This window comes from Sus scrofa, chromosome 2 (assembly GCF_054392235.1).
Source record: "Sus scrofa isolate SSC_HxYL_T2T_F1_AM1 chromosome 2, Sscrofa_HxYL_maternal_Yorkshire_Landrace_v2.0, whole genome shotgun sequence".
NCBI classification, from domain to species: Eukaryota; Metazoa; Chordata; class Mammalia; order Artiodactyla; family Suidae; genus Sus; species Sus scrofa.
In genome coordinates this window covers 91305161-91319687 of record NC_139384.1, presented here as the reverse complement: position 1 = coordinate 91319687, position 14527 = coordinate 91305161, and the positions used below count along the sequence as shown (strand labels likewise).

At 56.4% G+C, this 14527-nt stretch overlaps 1 protein-coding gene and 1 non-coding gene across 7 annotated transcripts; both read left to right on the top strand.

Annotated features, from left to right (window-relative positions):
- The first annotated feature begins 790 nt into the window (after positions 1-790).
- Positions 791-12988, top strand: FGFR4 (fibroblast growth factor receptor 4). Of its 6 annotated transcripts, none has more exons than XM_085013757.1 (18): positions 791-905; positions 3954-3988; positions 4824-5087; positions 5180-5260; positions 5381-5547; positions 6108-6231; positions 6885-7075; positions 7201-7339; positions 7946-8139; positions 8247-8392; positions 8479-8600; positions 9841-9951; positions 10040-10230; positions 10880-11002; positions 11089-11159; positions 11397-11534; positions 12087-12192; positions 12291-12988. In XM_085013757.1, exons 3-18 carry the CDS (start codon positions 5051-5053, stop codon positions 12432-12434), a joined length of 2085 nt encoding a protein of 694 aa, XP_084869883.1. In that variant the 5' UTR covers positions 791-905; positions 3954-3988; positions 4824-5050; the 3' UTR covers positions 12435-12988. The 6 variants fall into 6 exon arrangements, with proteins under 6 accessions (XP_084869883.1, XP_003123730.1, XP_084869884.1 ...); XM_003123682.6 differs by having other exon boundaries at positions 3954-4097; XM_085013758.1 differs by having other exon boundaries at positions 3954-4339.
- MIR7138 (microRNA mir-7138) lies at positions 4252-4310 on the top strand. The gene has a single exon (NR_128454.1). It is a non-coding gene; the product is annotated as a microRNA mir-7138 (primary transcript).
- Positions 12989-14527: the final 1539 nt, after the last annotated feature.

Below are 14527 nucleotides of genomic sequence, written 5' to 3'. Positions count from 1 at the left end.
GGCAACGCTAGATCCTTAACACACTGAGCAAGGGCAGCGATACAACTCCTGTCCTCATGGATATTAAGTCAGGTTACTGTTATGGCTGGGCTATAATAGGAACTCCCATATTTGTATTTTAAATATCACTCTGGGAGTTCTCTTGTGGCACAACGGGTTAAGGATCCTGCGTTGTCACTGCAGTGACTTGGGTCGCTGCTGTGGCATGGATTCGATCCCTGGACCAGGAATTTCCACAGGCCGGAGGCGGCCAAAAAGGAAAAAAAATCACTCTGAAAGTTGTTCAGAGAACGGATGGGGGTACAAGCTGGGTAGGTCTACTAGCTACTGTATGACAATTGCGCAGAAGACAAAGGAGCCAGACTAAGCCAGAGTCTACGGAAATGGCGGGTCAGGACTGCTGGGTCTTGTCCCCAGAGGGATGAAGTGCAGGAGGTGGAGCAATGGACTAGAACTTGGAAGCCTGGCCTGGGTGAGGCAAATAAAGGCAGAATCGGAAGGGATGTGCCAGCTAGGATTGCCCCCCCGCCCCCCCCCGTTCCCCCGCCCCGTAGGCCGCGGGGCGCTGATGGGTTCGAGGACTGGTCTCCAGGTGGGCGGGACGCTATGCCACCCGCTGTCAGGAGCTGGTCCAGGAGGGGCCAGGCCCGAGATGGGCGGGGCACTGGGCTGTTCCCGGCCCAGTCTCTGTCAGGACAGAGCTGGTCCAGGAGGGGAGGAGCCCAAAGTAGGCGAAACTCGAGGTGGGCGGGGCGCTGGGCCGCCCCGCGGCCACGCCGCTGTCGCGGGTGCATTCCTGGCTCTCCCGCCCGGGGCTGAGCAGCTCCCGGGCTGAGCCTGCCATCCCCGCTGGGCGCAGGGGTCGGGGCTGGTGGAAGCTGGGAGCCGGGCTGCAGAGGACCCAGGTGAGTCGGAACCCTGTGCTGGAAGCGGGTCCACGGAGGTTCGAGGTGAGCCGGGACCAGGCTGCGCTCCCAGCCGCCAGGGGGCGAGCGGCGGCGGGACTGGGAGCTGACCCCTCCCAGCACTGAGGACCTAGGCGTCCGCTCAGCCGGTGGGGGGGCGGGGGGGGTTGATGGGGACGGTAAATCAGTAACCCGCAGCGCACACAGGGCCTTTTGTCCCGCTCTGTCCAAAGAGCACCCGGGCCGCGGAGCTGGTTACTCATTGCCCACCGGGGCGGGGGCGGGCCGGCTGTCTCTGCAGCTCTCCTTCAGGACCCGTGACTGGCATTTGCCCCCAGCGAGGCTGGGTTGGGGTGGAGGAGGAAGAGCGCCCTGGTCCCTCTGTCCCCGACCGTGTGCGGGCTCCGAGTAGAGATAAGGAGGCTGTGGCTCTGAGAGGTGCAGTCATTTGTCCAGGGTCCCCCAGCGCTTGGGTGCGAGAGGCTGGAGAACACAAGACTACTTGTGCCAGAGTCAGGCCCTTCGGCCCCACGTGCTGGGCCGTCGGTCAGCGGCCCCTTGTGACCCGACTAAGGTTCTGAGGTCAGGGTAGCCTGGGGGTGGGATAAAAATCCCTGGGCCTCCCACTCCACTCCCAACCTAGAGAGCCGCCCTTTCTGCAGAGCAGAGCAGGGTGAGGGGATTTCACAGAGGAAGGGCAATGGAAGCCAGTGATGGGCACAGAGATAGTGGAAATTGTGTCTTCTGAGCTATGTGGAAAAGAGAAATGGGGAGCATGGAGGTATAGGCAAGAGAGAAGACGTGCAGTTTTGAAAACTAATGGTTTAACAGTACTGAAGTAGCAGAATGTGCAGCCAAAGATAGGGACAAGGGCATGGAGGGAGGCCTAGGATGCTGGATAAACAGTGTGGACTGGGTCCTGCTGCACATAGACAGCCATTAAGGGCTTGTAAGCTGGGGTGGGACAGACTTTTTTTTTTTTTTTTAATCAGCTTGATGTGGGATCTCAGTTCCCAGACTAGGGATTGAACTCTGGACCACACTGGTGAAAAGCACAGAGTCCTAACCACTAGGACACCAGGGAACTTCCCAGACTTGTCATTTTTGAAGCCCTGCTGGAGAACCCAGAGAGATGTTTGCAAAGGTCCAAGCTAGAGATGACCGTGGCATGCTCTAGATTCAAGCAGGGGAAGAGGGATGGACTGGAGAGGCGTTTGGAAAGTGATGCCCCAGTTGGAGGCAACTCAGGGAAGGAGCAGTTTGAAGCGGGAGATAATAACTTTGGCCAGGACACACCGAGTGCCACTTGCCTCAGAAGCAGAGCTGAAGAGGGAAAAGAGGCTAAGTAGAGAGGGTGCGATGGGACTCCTGGGCAAGGTAGATCCAGAAACACCAGCACCACCTGTTACCCAGCCCCAAGTGATAGCTGGTAGGCCCCTGGAACTACACTGGTCACCCTCTTCCTTTGCCCTGGCTGAGGTTCGGTTTTGAGTGTTCCTCTTGGGGGATGGAGACATCCTTGGTAGCATTTGGAGGAGGGTAATTGGATGGGGTGTGTGTGTGTACATCACACTTGAGGTGAGTAGCACCACAGAGAGAGGTGACTTCCCTGGCCAAGGGCAGACCCAGGGTGACAATCATGGGGAGGCAGATGGAGAAGAGAACATTCCAACATTATGTGTGCCCACCTCCTACATACATTCTCTTTTATCCTCAAAGTAGTCCTGGGAGGAGAGTGGCCCAGAGAGGGACAGGGACTTGCAAGTTGGTAAGAGTCAGGATTTGATCCTGGCTCTGTCAGACACTAGAGTGTACATCCTTTACAAGAGCTTGTGTTGCCTCAGATGGAGTTGTGGAAGCACAGAAAACAGAAGTATCTCCAGAATGCAGTTTTGGTTCAGAGTGTGAAAGAACTTCTGAGAGTTCCCTGGTGGCTCAGAGGGTTAAGGATTCAGCATTGCTGCTGCTCTGGCTTAGCTTTGATCCCTGATCCGGAAACTTCTGCATGCCTTGCAGGAGAGAGGACTTCTTTTGTAGTTTAGTGGGTTAAGAACCCGACATATTGAGTGTCGGCAAGGATGCAGGTTTGATCCCTGGCCTTGCTTAGTAGATTAAGAGTCTGCTGTTGCCACAAGCTGCAGCATAGGTCACAGATGCAGCTCGGATCCGGTGTTGCTATGGCTGTGGCCCCTAGCCCTGGATTTAACCCCTAGCCCAGGAACTTTCATATGCCACAGGTGTGGCCTTAAAAGGGGCGGGGGGGAGGAGTTCCTGTCATGGCTCAGCGGTAACAAACCTGACTATAGTATGCAGGAGGACTTGGGTTTGATCCGTAACCTCACTCAGTGGGTTAAGGATCTGGCTTTGTTGTGAGCTGTGGTGTAGGCCTGCAGCTGTAGCTCTGATTCGACCCCTAGCCTGGGAATTTCCATATGCCATGGGTGTGGCCCTAAAAAGACAAAAAAAAAAAAGAGAGAGAGCTTCCACTTGCCATAAAACGTACTGCCTTGTTAGTAGTGAGTGCCCTGCCACTGGAGGTGTCCAAAGCTGGTCATGGAAATGTCAGCAATGCGCTAAAGAGTGGGGATCAGATCAGATAACATCCAGATGCTGATATTTGGCCTTGTATTATATTTCAGATTTTTTTTTTTTGGCTCTTCAGTAATAAATTCATTTATTCAGCAAAAAATAAATTATGTGTGCTGAGAGGGAGCAGAAGATATATCTCAGTTCTCTGCTTCCCTCTAAGGAAAGAATCCCAAAACTGCCCTTTCTGTGAACTTGTGCCAAGGTCTCAGCAGGACCCAGGGAGAGCAGGAAGCGCAGATGCCCCCCATCCCCACCCCTCCCCAGCACAACCTACTGTGGGGAACCTTGGGTTCTGGCAGTAGCAGAGCTGGTTCTAGTCTCTGCCCTGTTGTTGCCTGGTTGGGGGCTTGGACAAGCCTTCAGGCCATTTCCTGTCTCAGTTTCCTCACCTGCAAAACAGGGGCATAGCACCAGCAAAGGTGCACATCTAGCAGGAGTTCTTTGCCTTCTCTGTTTCAGGAAGGCAGTCGGCGGGAGGCCCAGCCTGGGTCCCTGTGAGTAGCAGGAAGGAGATGCAGCTGCTGCTGGCCCTGTTGGGGGTCCTGCTGGCAGTGCCTGGGGCTCCAGCTTTGTCTCTTGAGGCCTCTGAGGAAACGGAGCTGGGTATGGCCTCGAAAACAGGAGAGGGTGGCAGGGGTGGAAAAGAGTGGGCATCAGGAGGGGACTGCTGGCTGAGCAAAGCTGGAGAGGATCCTGGCCCAGGCCCTGAGGAGGTGGCAGCGGGGCAGGACCCAACCATTGAGTCTCAGTGGCTGGCTCCCAGCAAGTGTCCATCCATCTCTGTGTCCATAAGAGAGGACTGGCCTTGCAGGGTGCAGGCCCTGAACTGGGCTGCAGAGCTGGCGGTGAGCCCCTTGGCTGTGTGTGTGGGTGTGTAGGTGTGTGTATATGTTCTGTGCACTAGGTGTGTGGCTTGGAAGGCCCAGGCAGCATGTGTGGTGTATGCACAGTGAGTGAGATGTGCTCCAGAGGGGTGGCGTGTGCCCTATACATAGCTATAGCTATGCATAGAGCAGTTATAGCATGTGCCTTGTGTGTGTGTGTGTGTGTGTGTGTGTGTGTGTGTGTGTGTGTGTGTGTGTTTCTTGGGCAGTGGCATGTGCTGTCCAGCATGTGTGCTACGCACTGTGTGTGTGATATACACCAGAGGTGTGGCATTAGCCCTGCGTGTAGCACCTGTAGCATGTGGTTGTGTGAAGGTCAAGGAGCACTGGGTGTCCAGCATGTCGAAGGGTGCTTGTGCCCAGTGTGTGCAGCATGTTCTCTGTATGCAGGGGGCTGACTCAGCCAGGGCTACAGGGCTCACTGACCTCTGTCCTGGGCCCACAGAGCCCTGCCTGGCCCCCAGCCCGGAGGAGCAAGAGCGGGAGCTGACTGTGGTCCTTGGGCAGTCTGTGCGGTTATGCTGTGGGCGGGCTGAACGTAGTGGCCACTGGTACAAGGAGGGTAGTCGCCTGGCACCTGCTGGCCGAGTACGAGGCTGGAGAGGCCGCTTGGAGATTGCCAGCTTCCTACCCGAGGATGCTGGCCGATACTTCTGCCTGGCACGAGGCTCCATGCTTGTCCTGCACAATGTCACCTTGGTTATGGATGGTAAGAGGGTCTGGCAGGGGCTAAGGGAGAGAGCTGGGGAGAGAGACTGTCTCCCTTGGACCTCAAATTGCCTCCCTCTGTCCCTGACATAGACTCCATGATCTCCAGCAACGGTGATGAGGACCCCGGGACCCACAGTGGCCCCTCGAATGGGCACATTTACCCCCAGCAAGGTCAGTATGAGTCTTCAAGCACTCATTTCCCTACCTCCTGGCTAGTCACTGAGAGGCGACCTGTGTAGAAACAAGTGGTCCTCCTGGGGACCCTGAGCTCTCCCTTCTCCTCCTCTCCAGCACCCTACTGGACACACCCCCAGCGCATGGAGAAGAAACTGCATGCAGTGCCTGCTGGGAACACTGTCAAGTTTCGCTGTCCAGCGGCAGGCAACCCCATGCCCACCATCCGCTGGCTTAAGGATGGACAGGACTTCCATGGGGAGAATCGCATTGGAGGCATTAGGGTGAGTCTCTGGGTGCCAAGACCATCTGCTCTCCATCGGTCCCCTCAAATCAAACCCGCACTTCTTTCCCTAATGAGGAAGGCACCTGTGGGGCCCCAGAAGGAGCACTAGACTGTGGACTTGGACAGCTCTGGTTGTCCACCAGAGCTGCCACTCTCCTGCAAGTGACTTAACCTCTCACCTTTAGTGACTCCATTTATATAGTGGGAAAGATCACTGATTGGCAGGTATTGGTATGTTTTAGCAACTCATCCTCATGAAGAGACCCTGCAGGGTCAGCTCTAGGTTGTAGTCTCAGAGGAAGAGACTCAGAGAGAGCAAAGGCTGGTTCAAGGTGGCACAGCTTGGAAGAAGTAAAGCTAAAACTCAAAGACTTAAACCCAGGGCTTAGATACTTCTTGGAGCCTTCTTTGTCCCAAAGTCCCTGGCCTTGACCTGGCCTCTCCAGAGCCCAGAGAGCTTTCAAAGACCCCTGTGGGCAGGATTTAGCCTCCTCACGCCCTGGTCCCCTGGATGGGCATGGTTCAGTGGCTCTTTGTGGACACTTCCCCTGCCCCCAGCTGCGCCACCAGCACTGGAGCCTGGTGATGGAAAGCGTGGTGCCATCGGACCGTGGCACATACACCTGCCTCGTGGAGAACTCTTTGGGCAGCATCCGCTACAGCTATCTGCTGGATGTACTGGGTGAGCGGGCGAGGGGGCGAGGCGGTGTGGGGGTGGGAGTCCTGCCCTGCCCTCAGATGGGACCCAGTCTGACAGACAAGATGGATTTAGTCTTAGATGACGCATTCAAGCTCCTCAAAGTGCCCAGATGGGTCCAAAGAAGCACAGGGGGGTCATGCACACCTGGAAGAGCAAGGGTCGTTGAGAGGGAAAGTGATAAAGATACCAGGCAGAGGGCACAGACTGGGTAAAGGCCCTAGACGTAAAGAATACAATGCAGGAGTTACCTTATGGCTCAGTGGGTTAAGGATCTGGTGTTGTCACTGCTGTGGCTCAGGTTGCTGCCGTGGCATAAGTTCGATCCCTGGTCTGAGAAGTTTCGTGTGCTGTGGGTACAGCCAAAAAGAAAAAAAGGAGAATACAACACAGTTGTGAGCAGGTAGAGCTTGGGGTATGGCATTTAAGCAGGGAGCCAAGCCTAGAGGGTTTTTGAGTGATAGACGAAAAAGTTGTCCTTGACAGCAAAGGCAGTGGAGAATCATGGAAGGTTTAAACAGGGTAAGAAGGGGAGGAACAAGGTCTGAGCTGAGTATCAGGAAGGTCCCTCTCTTGAGCTGTGGGGAGGCTGGAAGTGGTGCCACCAGTCAGGGCTGACATCCCGGCCTGGCCCCCAGAGCGGTCCCCGCACCGGCCCATCCTGCAGGCGGGGCTCCCAGCCAATACCACAGCCGTGGTGGGCAGCGACGTGGAGCTGTTATGCAAGGTGTACAGCGATGCCCAGCCTCACATCCAGTGGCTGAAGCACATTGTCATCAACGGCAGCAGCTTTGGTGCCGACGGCTTCCCCTATGTGCAAGTCTTAAAGGTCCAGTCCCTACCAGCACCTGAGCCCTACCATTCTCCTGTGGGGAGTGGGTGGTGGTCCCCAGCTCCCTTTCCAGCCACAGTGTGGCCCCAGACCCTGCTGTGACCCCTGAATATGTCCCCCAGACAGCAGACATCAATAGCTCAGAGGTGGAGGTCCTATACCTTCGGAATGTGTCTGCCGAGGACGCAGGTGAATACACCTGTCTGGCAGGCAACTCTATCGGCCTTTCCTACCAGTCAGCTTGGCTCACAGTGTTGCCAGGTGAGTTTCTGCGGGGGCCAGGAGAGGCTGCGGGATTCTGCTGTGGTCTGGCACTGGTCTGTGAACCCGTTGGTCTTCCTTGGCCTGTGGGGTCTGGGTTTGGGATGTGGCGTGTGGATTTGTTAGTTTGATTCTGCGCATAGCAGTCCCTCTGGGCATGTTCACAGGTGACTGTGTGACCCTCTGGGGTGTGGGTATGTGGGATTGGGTATAAATGCAATTTTCTTTTTTCTCTTTCTTTTTTTGTTTTTGTTTTTGTTTTTGTTTTTTAGGGCCACATCTGCAGCATATGGAAGTTCCCAGGTTAGGGGTCCATTGGACCTGCAGCTGCCCGCCATAGCCATAGCAACGGCAGATCCCAGCCACAGCTTACGGCAACTCCGGATCCGTAACCCACTGAGCAAGGCCAGGGATGGTACCTGCATCCTCATGGATACCAGTCGGGTTAATTACTGCTGAGCTACAGCGGGAACTCCCTAAATGCAGTTTTCTTGGTGTGTGTCTCTGTGTGTTGGAAGCTATGAGGGTCTCGGTGGGAGGGGGTGGGTCAGCCATCTGACCACTGACTGGTTAGGTATCTGTCTTTGTGTATCTGTCTGTGGGCAGAAGAGGACCTCACGTGGACGGCAGCAGGGCCCGAGGCTAGGTACACGGATGTCATCCTGTACGCATCAGGCTCTCTGGCTTTGCTTGTGCTTCTGCTGCTGGCTGGGCTCTATCGCCGGCAGGTGCTCCACGGCCGGCACCCCCGGCAGCCCGCCACCGTGCAGAAACTCTCCCGCTTCCCCTTGGCACGACAGGTACTGGCCATCCTGTCCCCCACCTCCTGTCTCTGTAGGCAGGCTCTTGGCCTGCTTTCCACCCTCAGCCAGGCTTCAGCAGACCCACCGACTCTCTCACTTTGCAGTTCTCCCTGGAGTCGGGCTCCTCAGCCAAGTCAAGCTCGTCTCTGGTGCGGGGTGTCCGTCTCTCCTCCAGCGGCCCCCCATTGCTCGCTGGCCTCGTGAGTCTAGACCTACCTCTCGACCCACTGTGGGAGTTCCCCCGGGACAGGTATGCCGTGCAGGCTGAGGATAGGGATCAGACTCTGGGCAGGAATGTTGCCCTGGTGATGGAGGCCTCATCTCTCTCATCTCCAGGCTGGTGCTCGGAAAGCCCCTGGGTGAGGGCTGCTTCGGGCAGGTGGTGTGTGCAGAGGCCTTTGGCATGGACCCCACCCGGCCCGATCAAGCCAGCACCGTGGCTGTCAAGATGCTTAAGGGTGAGTATGGCAGCTTGGGGGAGAGACACTGTGGCCTTGGGACTAATGGACAGGGCCCAACTCTACTGCAGACCCTGACAAGTCACTTCTGAGTTTCAGTTTCCTCATGTATCACATGGGGTAAATAATGGTCCCTGCCTCCCAGCCTGAGGTTCATGCAAAGTGCCTGGTGCATAAAGTCATCACCACTGGGATGGTGATGACTACAAGGGTTTGGGGTGATGGGTTTCATACCCCATGTCAGCCTTGACCTCAAGAAACCTTGTTAGCCTTGAAGGCCTCCACCTCATTCCCCCACAATCTCCCCCGCAAGTTACATCCTCAGCTTCCTCCTGGTCCCCTGTGTCCACAAGCCCAGGCAGCAGCCCCCCAAGTTCTCAGGACACACCTGAGATCCATTGCTGTCTCCCAGCCCCCTCTGTAAAAACGGCCTGAACTGCTGTTCTGCTTCCCCAGCCACTCTTCTCTGCACAGCTGGGGCCACCTGGCACTTTCTGGGAGGCAGCGATTGAGAAATGTGCATTGCAAGTTCTGGTGGGGAGGGTATGTCATTGACTTGGGGCCACAGGTCAGGTCCGGGGGCTCAGCCCCTGGTCCTCAGCCCCTTCTCAAGAGAAGCTGGAACAGAACAGCTTCTTCCTGGCCTCCCCGAGCTGTGCCCCCACTGACAGCTCCCTAAATTCCCAGGCTTGATGGACGCCAGGCCCTGGTCAGACAGACCTTAGGGCGCCAGCCTGCTTCCCGCCCCCAGGAGCTCTCACCCCACGCAGGGACGAACGCCAAGCCCTCCAGACAGGGCTTCCTTCCTATTCAGAAATCTTCCCCCTTTCTCCTATTTCCTGCCCCCACTCACTGGCAGGCCTACCACTTCTAGATCCTTGATCTCGTTGCATTCTTGCCGATCCACTGTGAGAGTAGGGCCCGATCCACTGTCCCATGTCATATGAGAAGATTCTGAGGTTCAAAGATGAGGTTAAGAGACTTTTACAAGACCACACAGCCCAGCAGGGATTCAGGCCTAGATTTTTTTTTTTTTTTTTTTGGCCACACCTGAGGCCTGCAGAAGTTCCCAAGCTAGGGACAGAACCTATGCCACAGCAGTGGCAATGTCAAATCCTTAATCCCCTGGGCCACCAGGGAACTCAAGACCCAGATCTTTTTGACTCCTGTCCAGGACTCCACGTCCTATCATCAACCCAAAGCCTCCCTTTCATAGTCACTCTGGCTGTCATCCTTGCAGACAATGCTTCTGACAAGGACTTGGCTGACCTAGTCTCTGAGATGGAGGTGATGAAGCTGATTGGCCGACACAAGAACATCATCAATCTGCTGGGAGTCTGCACCCAGGAAGGTGGGGCGGGGCAGGGCTAGGGGCAGGGATGGTTGGAGCCGGGAACCACAGCCTCAGCAGTGTCCCTCTCCCCTCCTTGCCTCCATAGGGCCCCTGTACGTGATTGTGGAGTGTGCTGCCAAGGGAAACCTGCGGGAGTTCCTGCGGGCCCGCCGCCCCCCAGGCCCTGACCTCAGCCCTGATGGGCCTCGGAGCAGTGAGGGACCACTTTCCTTCCCTGCCCTGGTCTCCTGCGCATATCAGGTGGCCCGAGGCATGCAGTACCTGGAGTCACAAAAGGTACAGTCAGTGCAAGGCTCTCGGCCACTCCAACTGCTCCATTGCCACCCTTTCATGCCCTGCATTTTTTTTTTTTTTTTTTTTTTTCCTTTTTGGTCTCGCCCTCGGCATGTGGAAGTTCCCAGGCCAGGGATCAAACCCAAGCTGTAGCAGCGACCCCAGTTGCTGCGGTGACAGTGCCAGATCCTTAACCCACTGCACCACAAGGGAACTCCTCATGCCCAACTTCTTCCTCTTGTCTCTTTTTTGCTACCGGAAGTGTCCCTAGGTCCTTCTGTCTCCCTCATCTATGCAGTTGTCACTGTGTGTTCCCATTCCTTCTTCACATGCTCTCTACCCTATAGGCAGGAAGAGACAATGCAAGACAGAGGGTGTGGGCCCTGAAGTTAGTTGGCCTAGGTTTCACCTCTTTGGTTTTTTCTTTTCTGCTTTGGTTTGTTTTTTGTTTTTTTGGTGGGGGGCCATGGCGTGCAGTTGCTTGATATGGGATCTCAGTTCCCAGACCAGGGACTGAACCCAGGCCACAGTGGTGAAATCAAATCCTCACCAGTAGATCGCCAGGGAACTTTTCCCCTCTCTAAATCTTGATGTCCTTATCTGTAAAATGGGTGGGTGATCCCTAAGCCGAAGTCCCCTGCCCTGCCCTCAGTGCATCCACCGGGACCTGGCTGCCCGCAACGTGCTGGTGACTGAGGACAATGTGATGAAGATCGCTGACTTTGGGCTGGCCCGAGGCATCCACCATATTGACTACTACAAGAAAACAAGCAACGTGAGGGGAGACTGGGCAGAGCTGGGTGGGGCGGGGCATCACCGGCACCTGTGAGGCTCAGCAGCAATGTGCCTTCTCCCCGCCAGGGCCGCCTGCCTGTCAAGTGGATGGCACCTGAGGCCTTGTTTGACAGAGTCTACACACACCAGAGTGACGTGTGAGTCTCCTAGAAGCTGGAGGGGGTGTCTGCCAGCCATCGTTGTCCTGCCCCACAAAAAGGGCAAAGCACTTGCCCGGGGTCACACAGCCCTGGGACAGACCTGAATGGGTCCAGACTCTAAAAATGAACCCCTAATCCCCACCCCCGTGGTGGATCATACGTATGGGGTCCCCACCCTAGTCCCAGAGGTAGGGAGTGAAGCTGTGCCCCGCTGAGCCCGAATTCTGCCTCCAGGTGGTCATTTGGGATCCTGCTGTGGGAGATCTTTACCCTCGGGGGCTCCCCGTACCCTGGCATCCCCGTGGAGGAGCTGTTCTCGCTGCTACGGGAGGGCCATCGGATGGACCGGCCCCCACACTGCCCTCCAGAGTTGTGAGACCTCACCCCATTCTCCCCCACTTTCCAGTCCTCATCCTCTGCCCTGACCTTGGCCTCAGGGTCTGGCCGTAGGGAGTAGTCAGCACCAACTCACTCTCACCGCCTCCTCCTCAGCTCAGCGAGAAAGTTCCCGGCCTGGCTTCTACACCCTTCCATGGAATGGCCTCACTTAGCCTGCATCAAAGCACTTTATTTTATTATTATTTTTCTTTAGGGCCACACCTTGTGGCATATGGACGTTCCCAGGCTAGGGGTTGAATCAGAGCTGTAGCTGCCATCCTGCACCATAGCCAGAGCAACACGGGATCCAAGCTGTATCTGCGACCTATGCAGCAGCTCACAGCAATGCTGGATCCTTAACCCACTGATCCAGGCCAGGGAATGAACCCACATCCTCATGGATATTAGTCAAGTTCTTAACCCTCTGAGCCACAAGGGGAACTCCTCAAACCCCACCTCTTCATCACGCCTCCCACTCAGGACTGTGAGGTCTTCCCCTCACCCAAGCCTGGGGCTCCTTTTGACCTTTCCCCCAACCTCTCCCAGGTATGGGCTGATGCGTGAGTGTTGGCACGCAGCACCCTCTCAGAGGCCCACTTTCAAGCAGCTGGTGGAGGCACTGGACAAGGTCCTGCTGGCTGTCTCTGAAGAGGTACTGCTCCCCTCTTATCCCCTGACCTCCCTCAGCCCATTGCCCTCTGGGCCTCTTGCAACCTGACTACCAGGGCTAACCAGCACTGTTCCCCATAGTACCTTGACCTCCGCTTAACCTTTGGACCCTACTCCCCCGCCGGTGGGGACGCCAGCAGCTCCTGCTCCTCCAGCGACTCGGTCTTCAGCCATGAGCCCCTGCCCCTGGGACCCAGCTCCTTCTTCCCTGGGGTGCAGACGTGAGCGGTGGCACCAGGTTGTACCAGTAGGCCAGTTGGCAGCCTTGGGTCTCCCGGCTCAGCCACAACCTGGTGACCTTGGCAGCCCCAGGTCCTGACTTAAGGGTACTGTCCCAGATTTCTGGTTCCGCTTTGGGGAGGTCCGTCTCTGGTCCTGGGCTCCCTAGTTGAGACTTCCTGCTCCGGCCTCAGCTTCTCAAGCCAGAATTCAAGTCGTCTCAAGGCCCTGCCCTTGCCTTAGAGTCATGGTCGTAGTGTTCTATTGGCTTTTGAGGTTCTGCTTGGCCTCATGGGCCTTGATGCTTCGTCCTTGTTCCAGGGCTTCCGTTGGTCCTGGCTGCAGGGTTGTCCTAAATCTCCCTGCTTCCCTACATCAAGAGAAGTCCTGGCCTCTGAACCCTATTTCCCCAGGCCTCCCCAGCCTCCCCAGCCTCCCCTCTGCTGCTTGTGCCAGCATCTTGGTGGAGGAGCATTGGCCCCTGTGCTAGCCGAGAGGCTGGAAGCCTGCCAAAAACACAGAAGCAAATAGCCTTTTATAAATTATTTTTTTGAAATAAACCTCTGTGCGCCTGGTGTCTTCCCTGCAGCGGATGAAGGTGGAACAGGGTGGAGAGATCCCAGAGCTGGGAGTTTTGCCTGAGCGACACAGACTAAGGGGTCCATGCCAGGCCCTGGGTTTACATCCACCTCCAGGGCAGCGGAGGCAGGAGGCCAGGAGCCTGTGTGCACCTCTGTCTTGGTCCGTCTTACCGGCACCATCTTGTGTACATGATGGTGTGAACGAGTGCTCACAGGCAGAGTCGTCCCCACGGCACCATCCCCTGGGTGGGACTCCTGTACCCTCTGCACATGCTTATGTGTGTACGTGCCCTGGGACTGTCCCCAAGGGAGCTGGCAGCACCCCTCCCCCATCTGCTCAGCATTAACCAAGCTGACCGTTAACACAGTGTGAAAGCCTGAAACAGCTTCGAGGCTGCTGCTGCCCGCTCCCACGCTCTGCCGCTTAGGCCAGGGGGCTTGCGGGGGCTGTGCCCGCCCCGCCCCACCCTGGCCAGTCTCCCAGGCAGCAGCTGGTTGCCGCCTGGTTGGGCTGCAGCTGTCTCTGCCTGCCTGGTCCTCCCCTGGGGAGGCCATCATAGCCCTCTTCTCAAACACCCCTCTGGGGGGGGGGGGAGGGGCAGAGGGATCAGCTTTCCAGGGCTCTGAGCCTGGAACCTTCCCCGTCTCTATCCCAGCGGTTACTGCTGCTCTTCAGGCTGTGAACCACAAGGAGGAGGTACCTGACCCAGTGCCTGGTGCTCTCTCCTGCCTTGTCCTGGAGGACAGACCCTCTGTGGCTGCCTGCATGGCCCCCATAGCCTTGGGCGGCCGAAAGAACATTCCAGGCAGAAAGGATTGGCTCTAAGGATTTGGAACTGGGGCCACCCTGAAAGATGGAGAAGCAGCTTGTGGCCATGCTTCTCTTCCTACGCCAGTTCTCTTGGCACACCCACTGTGCCCTCTCTGACTCACCATGTCCCATATTGAACTACTCTTCTTTCCCCAAAATTGCACCTCCTTCAGGACCCCCATCTCAAAAGAAGGCACCAAGCCAAAACCCAAGAGGTCACTTCCTTTCTCTCAGGAGCCCTATTCCCTAATGACTGAAGAGAACAGTGGACTTGGAGCCGGGAAGTTCAAAGCCTGCCACTTCCAGTGTCCCAAGGCCTGTGCTCTCACTTCTCTGATCATTCCTTTCTTTACCTATACGAGTGGGGTGCCTACCTCCCAGGACTTAGGGTTTAGGATGAACTGAGTCTTGGATGAGCACATGCTTGCAGAAGGACGCCCTGTGGAGTTCATGTGGGTTATGCTGACTGTTTATCTGAGAGCTGTGCTTGGCCTCTGCAGCGGCCCTGAGTGTCCCTCTCTTTGCTCAAGATCTCCTCCATTCCCTTCCCACCCAGGCCCTTGCAGGTGACTCCACAGGCAGCTTCCAAAATCTGCTCTTGCCTGGAGTTCCTGTTGTGGTGCAGTGGAACCGAATCCAACTAGGAACCATAAGGTTTTAGGTTCAATCCCTGGCCTTGCTCAGCAGGTTAAGGATCCAGCGTTGCC

What these genes read in the sequence shown, in the direction of transcription:
- FGFR4 (XM_003123682.6), top strand. Translation starts at nt 4,007, where the DNA reads ATGCAGCTGCTGCTGGCCCTGTTGGGGGTCCTGCTGGCAGTGCCTGGG. An exon ending in GGCTGTCAAGATGCTTAAGG is followed by an intron (nt 8,601 to 9,840) that starts GTGAGTATGGCA and finishes TCATCCTTGCAG; the next exon opens with ACAATGCTTCTGACAAGGAC. An exon ending in GGGAGTCTGCACCCAGGAAG is followed by an intron (nt 9,952 to 10,039) that starts GTGGGGCGGGGC and finishes TTGCCTCCATAG; the next exon opens with GGCCCCTGTACGTGATTGTG.